General features: G+C 42.7%; 1 protein-coding gene across 1 annotated transcript in view; it reads left to right on the top strand.

The window, feature by feature from the left end:
- The window catches only part of CDH17 (cadherin 17), a 55,613-nt gene extending 37,870 nt beyond the window's left edge, over positions 1-17,743 (top strand). The window contains exons 13-19 of the mRNA XM_061607319.1: positions 842-1,033; positions 1,583-1,827; positions 6,788-6,918; positions 7,764-7,994; positions 12,747-12,863; positions 12,968-13,084; positions 16,766-17,743. Of these exons, the coding sequence (XP_061463303.1) occupies positions 842-1,033; positions 1,583-1,827; positions 6,788-6,918; positions 7,764-7,994; positions 12,747-12,863; positions 12,968-13,084; positions 16,766-16,875 (1,143 nt within the window). The 3' untranslated portion in view covers positions 16,876-17,743. The remainder of the gene's footprint in view (positions 1-841; positions 1,034-1,582; positions 1,828-6,787; positions 6,919-7,763; positions 7,995-12,746; positions 12,864-12,967; positions 13,085-16,765) is intronic.
- Positions 17,744-18,049: the final 306 nt, after the last annotated feature.

Raw genomic sequence — 18,049 nt, 5'->3', positions numbered from 1 at the left:
TCAGAACCTGCAACTGGTCTGAAATGCAGCGGCCGGATTACTGGCTGGGGTTTCTTTTAGAACTCATCTAACTGCTGTTCTAAAACATTTGCATTGGTTGCCAGTTTGCTTTTTGGGCCCAATTCAAGGTGCTCACATTGGTCTTTGAAGCCCTGAATGACTTAGACCCCAAATACCTTAGAGACCATCATCTTCCCTACAAACCCTCTCGGGTGTTAAGATCAGCAGAGGGGGGCCTTCTTGGTAGTTCCGCCATCCTCACAAGTTTGGGGGATGGTGGCCCTGGAGAGGGCTTTCTTTGTGGCAGCCCCTAAGTTGTGGAATTCCTTCCCTATAAATGTGCATCTGGAAAATTCATTGTACAGCAAATGCTGAAGGCACATCTCTTTACCCTTGTCTTTGCAACTGAAGAACTGATTTTGGTGTCCTCCCTGTAATGTGTTGTATGGAATTATTGTCTTGGGTGTTATGGGTGGCTTTTTCAAAATACTTTTAATTATATTGGGTTGTATTCAACGTACGGTAGTGCTAAATAGGTAGTTCTATCAGCCCAAGAATTTATCTCTGTGCAATGGAACAGTCTTCCCCTCTTCTCCCCCTGTACACCCCCTAAATCTGTTCTAGGGTTTTCCCCAACACTCCAAAGCAGATCTAGGGACACACAGGGGGAGGAGAGGGGGCAAATCCCATTGCACTAGTGCTTGCCCTTGCACTGGTGCACCTTTTTAGTTGAATACTACCCATAGTAGTATTTGCTGTAACCCACTCTGGGACCTTCTGGTGAAAGGTGAGTAAAAATACAGATGATGATGATGATTTCATTTCTTCTTTCTCCCTTTAGTATGGTTCTTTAACTCTTCCAGAAGACAAACCAGTAGGAACGGTCATACTGGAGATTCAAGCCACAGATGCTGATGAGCCATTCACTGGAAGCTCTCACATTGTGTACATAATTGGAAAGGGAGACCCCAATAATACTTTTACAATACTGACAGATCCAAAAACAAACAGAGGATATGTTGAAATTAATAAGGTGAATACATTTTGTTTCTTTTCCTGGTAGATCATGAGTAAAAAAAGCTTAACATTTTTTTTGGGGGGGGTGGCATTACTAAGAATTGCTAAGAATCTGGCCATCCATTGAGGTCATCAAAGGAGGCTCTTACTGGCTACTTACCCTATTGAGGTCGAGTGAGTTGTGACTGAGGATTGGGCCTTCTCTATAGTGGCAGCAAGACCGTGGAATGCTCTTATCATGGTTGTGTACCTGGCATCAATTTTTTCAGCTATTGGTGAGGAGCCTGTGGCTCTCCAGATGTGACTAGCTTACAGCTCCCATCAGCCCTTCCCATTGGCCATGATGGCTGGGACTAATGGGAACTGGAGGTCAAGAACATCTGGAGGGCAACAGGCTATCCAGCCCTGTTTTAGGACATAATAATAACTTGTTCCATCAGTGCAAGGATTTCAGCTCATGCAGTGGAACCATTGCCACAGGTCTGTATCAAGAAGGATGAATTATTTGAGGGGATACCAGCCACTACTGCTGACCCAACTGGGTTTTCCCTTCCTCCTTTCCTAGGCTCTTGATTTTGAAACAACTCCAGCATATAACCTTACAATCAATGCCAGAAATCCTGAGCCTCTTGTGGCTGGAATAGCGTATAATTTAAGCTCAGTTGCTTACTTAAGAGTTACAGTTACAGATGTGGACGAAGCACCAGTTTTCCTCAAAACCACTCATCTAGTGGATCGGTATGAAAATGCAACTGTAGGTTCCTTCGTGACAACAGCAATTGCCTATGATCCAGAGGGAGACTCAGTAAGGTAAATATAATTTCCCCTCTAAGCTTAGGCTGTGGGCACGCTAGTTGCTTCTAGTCAGAATGGTTTTTGTGGCTGCGTTTTGAAGTGACTTTGCCCTGCCTGGGCATGCCTCCCTTCCCCAATGCAGCCTTCAGACCTTTCAGGACTGCCCACAGCAAAGCATTGTCTGTGACTGAGCCTGCAGCAAATTGTTTCCATTGGCCGCACCTGGAAGACAAATGAATTGATCTACCAATCAGTTGTGAAATCTGTCTGAAGCTGAATTGGGAAAAAACCCCACTCAATCTGATATGACCAGGTTTTTGAGTAAAAAGGGGTGGAGTTTGATTAGTGTCATGTGACCTCATTTTAAGAAAAGAGAGGCAGAGATGCACCAGAAGTGGCACAACAGTAAGTGTTTCTATCCTTAATCAGGGTCAAAGTAGACTTGAAGGGCCATAGGGCAAGGGCCATAGCTCAGTGGCAGAGCATCTGCCTTGCACACAGAAGACCCCAGGTTCAATCCCCGGCATCTCTAGGTAGGGCTGGGAATGTCCCCTGCCTGGAACTCTGGAGAGCCACTGCCAGTTAGTGTAGACAGTGCTGAGCTAGATGGGCCAATATTTGTTGTTATGTGCCTTCAAGTCAATTACAGCTTATGGTGACCCTATGAATCAACGACCTCCAATAGCTTGTGTAGTGAACCACCCTGTTCAGATCTTGTAAGTTCAGGTCTGTGGCTTCCTTTATAGAATCAATCCATCTCTTGTTTGGCCTTCCTCCTTTTCTACTCTTGTTTTTCCCAGCATTATGGTCTTTTCTAGAGAATCATGTCTTCTCATTGTGTGCCCTAAGTATGATAACCTCAGTTTCATCATTTTAGCTTCTAATGTTCACCACCCAGAGAGCTGTTGCTAGTCGGGCGGTATATAAGCTTAAATAAATAAATAAATAAAATAATGATAGTTCTGGTTTAATTTGTTCTAACACCCAATTATTTGTCTTTTTCGCAGTCCATGGTATGTGCAAAGCTCTCCTCCAACACCACATTTCAAATGAGTTGATTTTTCTCTTACCCCCTTTTTTCACTGTCCAGCTTTCACATCCATACATAGAGATGGGGACTACCATGGTCTGAATGATCCTGACTTTAGTGTTCAGTGATACATCTTTGCATTTGAGGACTTTTCTAGTTCTCTCATAGCTGCCCTTCCCAGTTCTAGCCTTCTTCTGATTTCTTGACTATTGTCTCCATTCTGGTTAATGACTGTGCCAAGGTATTGATAATCTTTGACAAGTTCAATGTCCTCGTTGTCAACTTTAAAGTTACATAAATCTTCTGTTGTCATTACTTTAGTCTTCTTGATGTTCAGCTGTAGTCCTGCTTTTGTGCTTTCCTCTTTAACTTTCATCAACATTCATTTCAAATCATCACTGGTTTCTGCTAGTAGTATGGTATCATCTGCATAACTTAGATTATTGATATTTCTCCCTCCAATTTTCACACCTCCTTCATCTTGGTCCAATTCCGCTTTCCATATGATATGTTCTGCGTATAGATTAAACAAATAGGGTGATAAAATACACCCCTATCTCACATCCTTTCCGAATGGGAACCAATCGGTTTCTCCATATTCTGTCCTTACAGTAGCCTCTTGTCCAAAGTATATGTTGCACATCAGGACAATCAGATGTTATGGCACCCCTATTTCTTTTAAAGCATTCCATAGTTTGTCATGATCTACACAGTCAAAGGCTTTGCTGTAATCTATAAAGCACAGGGTGATTTCCTTCTAAGATTCCTTGGTCGGTTCCATTCTTCAACGTATGTTTGTGATATGATCTCTGGTGCCTCTTCTCTTTCTAATTCCAGCTTGGACATCTGGCATTTCTCGCTCCATATATGCCTTTGTTGTAGAATCTTGAGCATTACTTTACTTGCATGGGATATTAAGGCAATAGTTCGATAATTATTGCATTCCCTGGAATCCCCTTTCTTTGGAATTGGGATGTATATTGAATGCTTCCAGTCTGTGGGCCATTGTTTAGTTTTCCATATTTGTTGACAATTTTTTGTCAAAATTTGGACAGATAGCCTGACTCAATATAAGGCAGTTTCCTATGATGTTAATCTCATCTTTGAAATAGGGTGGCCAGCTGCAAAAGAGAGCAGGGTTCCTGCAACTTTAATGGCTGTGCAGAAGAGGGAATTTCAGGGGGACAGAAGAGAAGCATTTTTCTGGGAGATGGAAACTCAGGGCATGTAATTGGGATTTTGGATCTGTCTAAACTGGTCCCCATTCTCAGAATAATTATGTGTGGTTTGTACATTACAGCTGAGAAATTCCATGGTCAACAGATGCTACAAGATTTGGTTTCCTTTTGATGAGAGCACACTGGAAACTCGTGGTATCTTTGTAATATATTGGTTTGTTTTACAAATATATGACCAGAGCATAGTGGGGACAAATACAAACTTTCAGCAGGTAGCACAGTCACCAATTCTATATCAATAATAAAATAATAATAAAATTTTATTTTTGAGTCGCCTATCTGGCCGAATTAATGGCCACTCTAGGCGACGTACATTAACATAATAAAATAAATACAATATAAAACCAGTACAAACCACACTCAATAATCAACTAATCACCCCTCTTATATTAATCAACAGCATTAAAAATTAACCCACCCCAGAGAACCCATAGGCCTGCCTGAACAGCCAGGTCTTCAAGGCTCGGCGGAAACCTATCAAGGAGGGGGCATGGCGAAGATCGAAAGGAAGGGAATTCCAGAGGGTGGGGGCCACAATCAAAAATGCCCTCTCTCTAGTCCGCACCAGCCTAGCTGTTTTAACTGGTGGGACCGAGAGAAGGTCTTGTGAGGCTGATCTTGTCAGGTGGCATAATTGGTGATGCTGGAGGCGCTCCTTCAGATAAACTGGGCTGAAACCGTATAGGGTTTTAAAGGTCAACACCAGCACCTTGAATTGGGCCCGGTAAACAACTGGTAACCAGTGTAGATCTACTAACACCGGAGTGATATATCAAGTCTGCAAAGAAAGTAATTGCACACAAGAATAGGCTGTTAATCCACATGTTTCGCTCCCTGCCACCCCCCAACACATTCTCTCCAAATTCAACCTGGAAACTGCTTCAAGCTATTTCTCTGTCCCCTCCCACTAGCTCATGGGTAGCCAGTGTGGTGTCCTTTGTGACGATCCCACCTTTGGCTCCACTTGTCAGGTTCCCACCTGCTTGTGGCTACTGCCTTTCACTAGGCACCACCTCAGGACACCACCAGTCGGGATCGTTGTTTTTATTCTTTCTCACTCCGCTCTAGCACAGATCTCACAAGATCCCAATGCTAGGCAGCATCACCAGCCACTCCCTGTAAACAATACTGCTAGAGACTTCACCTTAGTCTCCCTATGGCTTGTTACTTTGTGTCTGGGTGCCCTTGCTGTCCACAACCCCCTTGTATCTTTGTCTATAAAGCATACAATCCTGGGTTGCTCTGGATACTTGACGATGTTACAATATCTCCCTTCACTGCTGCCACCATTAGATACAGTTTCCCTTCAGCCTTGGTAATTACCCTGCCCTCCCTTCTGGTCTGTATATCCCCAGCCAAGGATCAGGCTTTTGATAAACCAATAAAAGTATTTATTTGATAACACTAGGAAATAACAAGATTACTTTAGGAATGTTTAACAAGCGTATGGTTTCATATAGTGTCACTCTTATGTTTCCAGTTATATATATTCTGTCCAAATATCAGCCTAATAGAATCCAAACCTCCCTCAGAACTCTGTCAACTCAATCCCAACTGCCTCCCACTTCAACTCCTTTCCAACCCCTCTCCTTCTCAACTCCCCCCACAAAACAGAACCCTGAACCAACTGTCATCCTCTCATTTATACCTTCAGCCACTCAGACGCTCAGCCAATCATCATACAGCATTCTCCAGCATTCCAGCCCATGTACTCCCCCCTCTTACTCAGTCACTTACCATATATCACTATATAAACCCGCACTTACCATATTTACAGTTTTTAACATATAAGGACATCACATCCTTCAATACTGCTGAACTTCAACTCTCATCAGCCCCTACCAACATAGCTAATGGTCAGGGATGACCTATAGTCCAAAATATTTGCAGGGCATCTTGTTGGCTGCTCATTCACTAGTGGATGTCACCTCCTGGACTTTTGGGGCCTTCTCCTTCTGAAGTAGCCTTCTATGCTTACAGCTGTACTAGTGTAAATCAGGGGATGTGATTATCAGGCATGTGGACATTGGAGGTGGAGCCAGTGGGTGTGGTCCCCCTTCTCTCTATGCATTCTGTATCTGCAATGGGTTCAGAGGAGGGCAATGAGGATGATCAGGGACTGGAAACAAAGCGCTATGAGGAGAGACTGAAAGAACTGGGCATGTTTATCGTTGAGAAGAGAAGACTGAGGAGGGGAGTTACAGGAAGCCAGATTTCAACTGAACATCAGGAAAAACTTCCTAACTTCCTGTTAGAGCAGTATGACAATGGAACCACTTATCTAGGGAGACAGTGGGCTCTCTGACACTGGAGGCATTCAAGAGGCAGCTGGACAGCCACATGTTGGGGATGCTTTAAGTTGGATTCCTGCACTGAGTAGGGGGTTGGACTCGATGGCCTTATAGGCCCCTTCCGACTCTATGATTCTATGTATATACATGGAGGGGAATGAGTGAATAGGGCTATGGCCAGAGCTTGGAAAAGTTACTTTTTTAAACTACAACTCCCATCAGCCCTGGCCAACATGGCCACTGGATTGGGCTGATGGGAGTTGTAGTTCAAAAAAGTAACTTTTCCAAGCTCTGGCCTATGGCACAGATGGCTGTGCTGATGTCAGTATATAGATACAGGTACATACTATCAGTGAAAGCACTTTGGGCTTTATAAACAGGGTGGTTTCTTATATCTTACCCTCCTTCTTGCAAAGGTACATGCTGAAAAACGATAACAGGAACTGGCTGCGGATTGATCCTGTCAATGGCATGATATATACTGCTGCCCCACTGGATCGGGAAACTCAGCGTACCTATACTGTGCAAATAGTTGCAACTGAGCTAAGTAAGCCTAAAATTAAAATAAAAAGTGACACCAAGATTAGAGATGACCCAGGAGAAAGAGCCCCACTCTCTAGGCAGGCCCTGTCCTACATTGGTGCCCTCCTTGCATATTTGGTGTCAGGGACAAGTTGCTGTCAGCCACCATTTTAAATTTCACACCATGCCCTGGACTGATGTTACATTATACACTTCGGGAACTGTAGCTTGCAGCTCCCCGGATCAAGGGGCCCAGCCCAGAGCAGGTGTTGGTCAACATACATATCCTACACAGCTAGTTAGGTGCTTATAATTCTCATGATAGAAAAGTCTCATACGCTAACGAAGACATGTTGGATATAATACGGTATGTGGATGAGCCCAAACCTCCTTCCCTTTCTCTCTTTTTCAGTCTGTTGCAATGTTTTTTGCAATCTGTTCACCATTTTCTTAAATGCAGAAGCTGACACACACTGTAGTCGTAAGTCTACAGAAGACCATAACAAATTTTGCTCCCAAGTGCTACTGCGGCCATCCCACAAACTTCTGCATGCAGAACACCTCCCTAGCTCAGTGGTGGAGCATCTGCTTTGCATGCAGAGGGTCCCAGGTTCAATCACTGGCATCTCCAGGGCTGGGAGAATCTCTGAAACCTTGGAGAGCTGCTGCTTGTCAGTGTGGACAATACTGATATAGATGAAGTGAAAGGTTGACTTCATATAAACTTCCTATGTTCCTAGTTATACAGTCTGCCCCTTAGTCCTGTTCTCCTCCATTGTGTCTACCACCACTGCCACCCAGCTATAAGCACGGAGGTATAGGCAGCTCCAAGTCCTGGAATATTGTTTTGTGCTCTATTCTAATCCACAGATGCAGCATCTAAGAGCTCCACAGCACAGCTGATACTGAACCTGAAAGATGTGAACGATAATCCTCCAGGGCTAGCAAAGAGTTATTTGTTCTTCTGCTACCCACTTCAAGGAAATGAGAAAGCCAAGATTGAAGTTTCTGATCCGGATGAGTATTCGTATATTCCAAGATTCACTTATTCCCTTGTTGGTGCAGACGCAATACAAAACTGGAACGTTTCTAAACTTGATGGTAAGTTTTTGATAAGTCGAGTGCCAAATGCAACCCTTATATAGAACCATCTACTTTAGGGCCAGCTGTATAGCCTTAGTAGATTACTCTGGGTTAATTATTTATTTTCAGGGATGGGGAAGCTGTGTCACTCCAGGAAGGCTGAACTACAGTTCCCATCATCTCTAACCCTTGCCCTTGCAAGCAGGCCTGGCGCCAGTGGATGGCTAGGTTGGGCACTGGCTGAGGGTTCCTACAGCCCAGAAGGGCGTCTCTTTAGTCTGGGAGGATAGAGCTCCCACTCTGCTATCCACACTGGCATCATGGAGCGAATCATGCCCAGCAACCCGACAGCGCTGTGGATCACAGAGAGAGGGCAACACCCCCCTGATGCAGTGGTGTGGGCTTAAATAGGCCCACCCACCGTTCCTTCCTCCTGCATCAGTGTGCTGCACGCACATGCCTGCTAGTGCAGTGATGAGGTGATGTGGGTGCCCGGATTTAAGTTTGCACCTCCTGCATCACAAGGGATGTTGGGCAGTATGACAACCAGGGTCTGGGGCAGTCTGGGGCCCAAGGGCCCAGTCATGCCTAGTGCTGGCCCTGCCTGCAGGCTGGAGCTGATGTTGTACAGGCTATATTTTATTTTAAAATGATTTTACATTTATACATTTGGGGTTTGAATTCTTCTCTGGTGTAGAGGCTCGAGTCCAGAGTAGACGTGATAAATGCGGTCACGTTTCTCGTCCCTGAATCTGTTGGCTGAGTTGGATGGGAATCATAGTTCAAAACATTTGGAGGGCACCAGGTTGGCAAAGGCTGATCTATAAAGTGAGGGGAAGGAGGGGAGTCTACCTTTTACTCCAAAAGGTGTGTGTGGTTGAGAGAAGCTGAAGCACACACTCCGATCCTTCTCAGCTTTCTGCGCTCTGTTGCTTCCTACAGAGGTGGGAAACCTTTTGTCAGCCCAAAGGCCACATTACCTTCTCGGCAACCTTCAGAGGCTCGTATGCCAGGGCTGGGTGGAGCACAGGCTAAAGTGGGTGGAGCAACAAGTGTAAATTTTACCTTTGTCCAGTAGACTAGTTTCTATACAGTCTCATCCTATGACTCTCTACTCTCCATCTAGGCAAGCAAGAGTCCTTATCAGGGTTCAAAGGTACATTCCAACCAGGCAAACGTATCTGGGGTGTAAAGCAAGGCCAGTGAGGGGTGTGGCCTGAGGACAGTTCCGAGGGCCAAAGAGAGACCTAGAGGGGCACATTTGGTTCCTGTGACTGAGGTTCCCCCAACCCTTCTATTTGTTTGTTTGTTTGTTTATAAATATGTGTGTATATTGCTGTTTTGTTAAAAACGTCAAAGTGGTTTATAAGAAGTTAATAAACAACAACCATACAATACAAACATTAAAAATACAATGAAAACAAAGGCCAACTGTTTCCAAACAACATCTTAATTGTCTGCATAAGCCTGGTGGGGCAGAAAGGTTTTCAGCAGGCATTTAAAAGTTAAAACAGAAGGCGCCTGCTGTATCTCTGTTGGCAGAGCATTCCAGAGAACTGGGTTGATGACACTGAAGGCTCAATTTCGTGTTGATGTTAAATGAGCCTTGCCAATGTGGGGGACAACCAAAGCTGCTCCTGCAGATGATCTCAGTGCTCGAGCTGGGATATAAGAGTTCTGGCGGTCCCTAAAATTCCCTGGACCTAAGTTGTTCAGGGCTTTGCAAATTAATATAAAGACCTTTTTTTTTTTTTACAATAATTTTTTATTCAAATTTTCATGAAACATACAAAACAAAATCATAAAACATTCAAAGACAAAAAACAAAACAAAACAAAAATGATTAAACAAAAAAATAAAATGTTGACTTCCCATTTGTCGCAGATCAAATCAGTTGTAGGTCTACAATATATAACAATCCTGTCTCTTAAATTATATTATAAAATCACTTTCCTCCAGTAGTTATCTTAATTAATCATCAAATCTCATAAACATTACTTTATTCTTTCCACAAAAAGTCAAAGAGAGGTTTCAATTCTTTAAGAAATATATCTATCAATTTTTCTCCAAATAAACATGTCGATTAATCCATCTCGTTAATAATAATAATAATCTTATTGTCATAACCATAGTCCAAATAAACATATCGATTAATCCATCTCATCAAAATCTGTTAGGTCCAATAATTTCAACAGCCATTATTCCATTATCCATATTAATTCCATCTTCCATCTTCAATAGTCCTGTTAAGTCCAGTAATTTCAGTGTCCAATCTTCCATTATCAGTATTCCATAATAATCTTGCTGTCATAGCCATAGTCATATAATAAGAGTCTGATGGGAATTTCCTCTATCCCAAATATTTTCTTGCCATCAATTCTGAATAAGTTGCTGAAATATTGTTGTAAAGTCATATCTGTGTTCTTCTTTTTTACAAAATGCACTGGCTCATCTCTTGAGAATTTTTCCATTGTCACATGGCTGCAGTTAATTCCATAGATTTTCTCTATATCAAGCTCCATCACGTCATTCCAGTCCAGAAGATTATCCAAGCCATTGATTATCTCTAATATCTTCATTAATTTCTTCAGAGATAACGTTAAATTCCAAACAGTAGATTTTATTTCTAATATCCATAAACTCCAGATCTTTTTCCAATTCCACATTTGTTCCAATCTCCAGGGCTTGTCTCTTCCCTTTATTTTTTCTTTTCTCATCTCTGATCTCATTCTCCTCTCTCACAGGATCCCCTATTTCTTTAAGCTCCTGCGTCATTTTGCTCAGTTCAATTTTCAGCTCCTTACTGCCCTGTCGCAGGGTTTGTTTCGTTATCTCAATCTCATCCATTATTTTCTGAAACATAATTACTTCCAGATTCTCAGCCACTTTCTTGATTGCCATTTTTAAAACCACGAAAACAAAACAAAACAAAAATAAAGAAGAACCACTTCTTATTTCAGCAACAATTGGGTTAATATTCCAGGCTTGATGACATCACAGTATAAACAGAGCAGCCTGCCTTATCTCTCTATGTTCAAGAATACAAAACAAATTTAGTTCCCAGCATCAAAACAGTTAGTGGCGTCGTGAAGAAGCAGATTCGTCAAAATAAAATAGACCAAAAAGAGAATAGTCCCAGACAATATAATGTTCCTCGGAATAGAAATCCCTCTTCTGTTTATATCTTTAGAATGCACTTCCAGGACAGCTTTTTGCAATAGAAACAGAGATAAGCTGTTAATTTCGTGAATAACAGAGAAGAGTTATAGCTCACCCAGAAGTTCTTTAAAGCTGATTCATTTGACAAATCTCTTTTTGCTGCAACAATTTAAACCAAGTAAAAAAAATAATAGAAAGAAGGGTGCTTGCCTGTTAGTCCGTTTTCTCTTTGAAGAAAAGATAAACGTATCGCATTAATCAGATAGAGCTTGTTCGGAAGTCCGTCCGGCATTGCTGGCTGGACCTTTTCTCATAAATTAATGAAATCCAGTCCTCCCAACAAAAACAGGCTTTTGAGGTTGATCTCTACGTTTCTCCCTGCCCGGGAGAAATTTCATCAGTCAAAAAAAAATGTTCTGACTGATTTATATCTGAATAAGCTTCTTTTGAGGCGGGAGCCCGTCTCAAAAGCAGGCACAAGCGAAGGCACCCTTCCCGGAAGTCCAAATTAATATAAAGACCTTGAACGTGGTTCAGTAGTGGATGGGCAGCCAGTGCTGATGTTTTAAGAGTGGTATCACATCTTGTCAGCCATGTGCTCCCATCAGTAGTCTGGCTGCCGCATATTGCACCAACTGGAGCTTCCGAACCAGGGCCAAGGGCAGCCCCACATGGAGTGCATTGCAGTAATCCAGCCTTGAGGTTACCAACACATGGACTACAGAGGTCAGCCTATCCCTGTCCATGAATGGCCATAGTTGACGAACTAGACAAAGTTGGTAAAAGGCACTCCTAGCCATAGAGGATACTTGGTCCTTGCTATAACGGGTGTTAGCTGAGCAGAGCAGAAAAAACCCTAACTTGCTGGGTGGGGACTCTAAAAACAGACCAGTTAGGACTGATCATGCTCATGGCAACAGAATGCTGACTGACAATTAGTGTGTTTGTGTAAAACTGTGCAGGAGGGGGAATGGAATGGAGTATTGTTGACAAGAGTACGGCTGGCAGATTTTGGCTGGACATCAGGAAAAACTTCCTAACTGTTAGAGCAGTACAACGATGGAACCAATTACCTAGGGAGGTGATGAGCTCTCCAGTACTGGAGGCATTCAAGATTGCTGGACAATGATCTGTCGAGTATGCTTTAACTTGGATTCCTGCATTGAGCAGGGATCTGGACTCGATGGCCTTATAGGCCCCTTCCAACTCTGCTATTCTATGATTCCATGATTCTATGACTGAAGTGGAGCACTCCACAGTACATTTTGTTCCAGGTTACACTTATGTTTATTATCATTGTGGTCATCTTCTTACTTTTCTGTTAAAAACACAACTTTTGTCATCCAAGAGAGCCAGTGTGGTGTATTGGTTAGAGTGTTGGACTATGCCCAACACTGAGACCAGGGTTCGAATCCCCACACAGCCATGAAGCGCACTGGGTGACTATGGGCCAGTCACTGCCTCTCAGCCTCAGAGGAAGGCAATGGTAAACCACCTCTGAATACTGCTTATCATGAAAACGCTATTCATCGGGTCGCCATAAATTGGAATCGACTTGAAGGCAGTCCATTTCCATTTCCATTTTTTTTCATCCACTGTTTATTTTTACAGGCAGGCATGCTTACATTTCCCCAAGGAACATTAATCTTGAAGAGAAAGTATATGAGATACCATTGAAAATCAATGACAATGGAAGGCCGCCTATGGAAGGAGTTGTTACTCTAAAAGGTATAGAGAAAATTGAGTTCATGCCCTTCACTTTTTCTTTTGCTCAAAGTATGTCACCGTTATATTTTCTCTTAATCCCTGTAAATGTGTATTTTTGTCCATAGTAAATCTGTGCAAGTGTACAGAGGAAAAGGTATGTTTCCTAGAAATTGATGGACCCAGTTCACTTCCAACAGTGGGGATGGCAATTGGTATTCTGGCTGGTGTATTGCTACTTATTGGTGAGTGGTTGTTTTAAATGGGCTGATTGTTAAGGGGCCTGACCACTGGAGGTTATAATTTTGGTATCTTTCTATTTCTAGGTTTTCCAGTCTCAAATTCAGTTCTCCACATTTCCACATCAGTTTGTGATTTTTTAAAAAAGAAAAGTCCTTATGAAAATTCATCAGTATTTGTGCGCACATTTCTCTTAATGTGCACATTTGGTTTGTAATTTTGCCTACCAGACACATTTTTGCAATGTGCATTTTGCCCAATATTTATATCTTCCCTAATACAGTGCCTTTTTGTATATTATTTTCACTAATATATGCATTTTTATGCACACTTCACCCTAGTATATGCATTTTAACCCTTTACTTAGCTGGAGAACTGCATTGCAATATTCAGAGAAGTGTGAATTTTGAAGGATGGTTGTATTTTGATTTGCATAGTGTTTTGGAAAGTGCAAATTAGGTAGGTTTGCCTTTAAATGCAAACTGAATTGAGTTTCTTCCCCATCTCAGGCTGCTTGTTTTCTGTTTCACAGGCTAGCAGATAATTGTTGGCTCAATATGATTGCAACAATGATGCAAAAGTGAAGATATATAGCAACAAATTAGGCTCCATCTGCACTATACATTTCAAGTAATATTGTACAGTAGGGCCCCGCTTCTCAGTGCCCCGCTTTTTGGCTAATACGGCTCCAGCAGGGCGATCAGCTGGAGGGGGGGGGTTGGAGCTCCCTGCACTCCAGCTGATTGCGCTGGAGGAGGGGAAGATCAGCTGTAGCATGCTACAGCTGATCTCCTCCTCCTCGGGGGCGGTCAGACTCGCGCACTCCAGCTGATTGCCCCAGAGGAGGGGAAGATCAGCTGTAGCCCGCTACAGCCAATCTTCTCCTCTTCTGGTGCGATCAGACTCCCCCACTTGAGCTCATCGCGCCAGAGGAGGGGAAGATCAGCTGTAGCATGCGGTCAGACTCCCGCACTCCAGCTGATCGCGCCCGAGGAGGGGAAGATCTGATCTGGAGTGATCTGCAGGTTAGGTTCCAGACCCCCGCACAACAGCTGATCCGCTTTTCGGTGGTTTTCACTTTCCGGCTGGGGTCTGGAACCTAACCTGCTGTATGAGTGAGGCCCTACTGTACCACTTTGAACAGTCATGGCTTCCCCAAAGAATTCTGGGAGCTGTAGTTGGTTCAGTGTATTTCCCTCTCGAGAGCCAGTGTGGTGTAGTGGTTAAGGTGTTGGATTATGAGCTGGAAGACCAGGGTTCGAATCCCCACACAGCCATGAAGCTCACTGGGTGACCTTGGGCCAGTCACTGCCTCTCAGCAATGGCAATGGTAAACCCCCTCTGAATACTGCGTACCATGAAAACCCTATTCATAGAGTCGCCATAAGTTGGAATCGACTTGAAGGCAGTCCATTTCCATTTTTCATTCCTCTCTCAGAGCTACAATCCCCAGAGTACCCTGCTGGGGATTTGAACCAGCTATTGCATGTGAGAGACAGAGCACTTTCTCATCAGCTGGCTTCTGTTCCCAAGGCAGGAAGAGAAATCTGGTGTGGCATTCAAATTATTAACAAAGTAGGTGTTGAAGAGGGTGAGGGAGAGACTGACAAATAGAGATCAGTGTTTGAAGCATAAATGGCAGTATGGCAGCCATCACAGAGAAGGAGACAGAAAATATGAATTAGAGCAGGGGTCACCAATGCGGTGTCCGTGGGAGCACATGCTGCCAAAGAGGCTTTCCCACAGGGTCTCATCTCCCATCTTTCCTCTTGATGAAATTTGTTTTGAAAGAAGCATTCTATTGTTGCCAAAAGAACAGGTTATGTGGTGTAATTGGTTGCAGTGCCTGTGTGGTGCCCACAGCTGTCTGTAACTGTATCTACCACCTCAAAACAGTTGGCAATCCGTGCACTAGAGTGATTGTGGCATAATAGAATGTTAGCCTTGAATCATGCATACTTGAATTCAAATGCTTGTATAGTCATGAAGTTCATAGATATTTGTTTGTTTATTGCATTTAAATTCCACCCTTTCTGCAAGGAGCTCAAGGTAGTGTACATAGTTCTCTTCCTCTCCATTTCATCCACACAATAACCCTGTGAGGTAGGGTAGGCTCAAAGGGTGTGACTGGCCCAAGGTCAGCCAGTGAGGTTTGCAACTAAGTGGGGATTTGAACCCTGGTCTCCCATGTCCTAGGCCAGCACTATACCACACTGACTCTCACTAGCTTTTAGCAAGTCATGGGTTTCTCTGCCTAACCTAGCTGACTGAATTGTGAAGATTAAATTAGATAGCAGTGAGTATGCCATCCTATGTGCCTTAAAGGAAGGGTGAGAGACAAATGTGCCAAAGAGATGCAATTTAAATGCAGTTTCAGCAGTTATCAATGGCAATTTCAAAGTTTTTGTGAGAAAAGCTTTTTTGGTGTTCAAAAATTTGGTCAAAACACATCATCAGTGACAAGCCAATACTTGCCAATTATGGCAGTTTTCAGCTAACTCTGTTCAAAACTTAATTAACATCTTGCTTACACCTACAACCAGTTTCTCCATACTTTGTCTAGCTTTCTACAGTTCAAGAGTGTTAAACGAAGCAGGATTATGGCAGTAGACTTCTTTGTGCTGAATCTGACAGCAATAGTTGACAGAACTTAAACAATTCGACTGTTTTGTTTTTACTTTCCAAAACAAGACAAAATCCTTGGAGGAAATTTGCAAATAAATTTGAACACTGAAGGAGCCAAGATGACTGACTGAGGAATTTGACCTTCAAACATGTGAAGAAAATAATATATTCAGAGCACAGATCATTGTGATTTTTGGAAGGCATCAATTGTTGGAAGCCGACTGAGTTAACCATTATTTGGATTTATAGAGGGGGAAAAACACCAGAAAGCACACTTGAGATAAAAGCAAGGATAATATGCAAACCCTTTGCAGCAAAGGAGACAAACACACTTTAGGAGAGAGCACCACCAAAAAAATAGAACTTGCATAATGCTTTGTGCAAACTTAGCTTAGAAATGTAGGACACAGTCCATAACCAGGAAGCAACAGTTCATTGTGGAGTAATTGTAGACCTACAGTCTCTATTTCATGGCTAGGAACAATTGCAATAATCTCATATTGAACTGAAAGTCACCATTGGCCATGTTTCTTTAAGGACACAGACACAGGGTTGCTCTATCCCTGCATCTCTGTAGTGCAAGCCCCACCAACTTGGACGGCTTTCAAGGAGTATTAGACAAATTTGTAGAGGAAAAGGCTATCACAGATCTTAAGGTCAGGGCATTGTATTAAGATAGTTGGTGGCAGCTGAGCTTGTCTCCCATTCAAAAGCAGCGTTGTTGCCTGCCTGCTGCTAAAATGGCCATCTGAGGATCTGGCTGGGAGGGCAATAAGTGGCAGCACAGACAGGTTGGGCCACTGAGGGACCTTTCTGAGCCTCTGGAGCCCTTTGCCAGTGATTGACCTGGCTGACTGCTGACGCCAGGCCTGTAAGTGTGCATTGGATTGCATTGTTAGGCTGCAATCCTAAACACACTTAATAGGAACTAAGCCCCATTGAACACAAAGAGACTTGCTTCATACTAAACATACATATGCCTGTTTTGCCTGCAAAATGTTTGCAGAAGTTGATTTTGCTTGAAGTATGATTTAAAGATCTTTTCCATTTTGTTCTTTTAGGTATTATTTTGGGGATTGTCTTCCTCAACCTGAAACGCAAAAACCAGAAAGAACAGAAGGCCCAGCCTGCAAATGCTGTTAGCCCATCTGAACTGCACACCTTGACGTAATTGTTTTAACCGAAAGGAACAATTTGGTTTTTTTTACTATTTTGTGGTTGTTGCTGTTCTTTCCCACCAATAAATTTCAGAAGTGTTTGCCAGTAATAGGGAAATACATTTATTAGCTTTCTTCTCCCAACTCTTTCAGCCAGAAATGCAAACCTATACTGAGATCAAAGCTCCCAAATCATTTTGGTGCCAGAGGGCTACTGAACTAAAATGTGTGCAATTGTTTAATGTGCATTTTTATTATTATTTAAATATTAGCTGTGGGCAGCACAAATAGGATGACGACCATGTTGCATAGGAATGGGGAATGCCAATGAATGCTCCCCCACAGGGCTAATCACAGCTTTTACGGGAAGGTATTTTTGGTGGGACTGTGGCTTGTGGGAAACAGTTAAGTCCACTACCTGTGCACCACAGTCCCAAAACTGTATGTGCAAACACACAAACACAGAGGCAATATTTAAATAAGGAGGAAAAGTATGTTGAGTGCTTATGTCGTGTGTAGTTTGGCCATTGCGCAGAAAATTAAAATGATGTTCTCTGTGGTGGTAATTGTAATATCATCATCATCATGCAGCTCAGTCCCAAATAGTGCTACTAAGAAGTGTACAATGAGATTTGCTAATAAGGATTGCAACCTAAGGTTGGTTGTATGCACACTTTTACCTCATATGCACACGTATGATCTAACTCCACTGATGGAGGCAGTATGTCTCGGAATACCAGTTGCTGGGAATCACATGTAGGGAGAGGGTTATTGCCCTTCTGTTCTGTTGTGTGTAGGGATGAAAAGATCTGTCATTTTGGTTCTTTCAGTTTCTCATTTTTCCAAGTTCTAAATTCAGTTCTCTACATTTCTGTAGCAATTTGTGGGGTTGTGTTTTTTTTAATCCTCATGAAAATTCCTCAGCATTTTTGTGCAGATGTCTCCTAATAAACACATTTTTGTATGCAGTTTTGACTATTGTATACATTTTAGCAAGCAATTTCTCCTAGGATAATTCATTTTAGTATGTTGTTTTCACAAATATATTTGTTTTATGCATGTTTTCACCTAATATATGCATTTTTGTAAACACTGGTTTGTTGGAGAACTGCATCACAACATTCGACTAAGTGCGCATTGCAAAGGATGGCTGTGTTTCATTTCTCATATTGTTTTGGAAAGTGCAAA

The sequence above is a fragment of the Rhineura floridana genome, chromosome 1, assembly GCF_030035675.1.
Source record: "Rhineura floridana isolate rRhiFlo1 chromosome 1, rRhiFlo1.hap2, whole genome shotgun sequence".
Taxonomy (NCBI): Eukaryota; Metazoa; Chordata; class Lepidosauria; order Squamata; family Rhineuridae; genus Rhineura; species Rhineura floridana.
The sequence above is the reverse complement of the archived record's forward strand: the minus strand, read 5'-3'. Positions and strand labels throughout refer to the sequence as shown.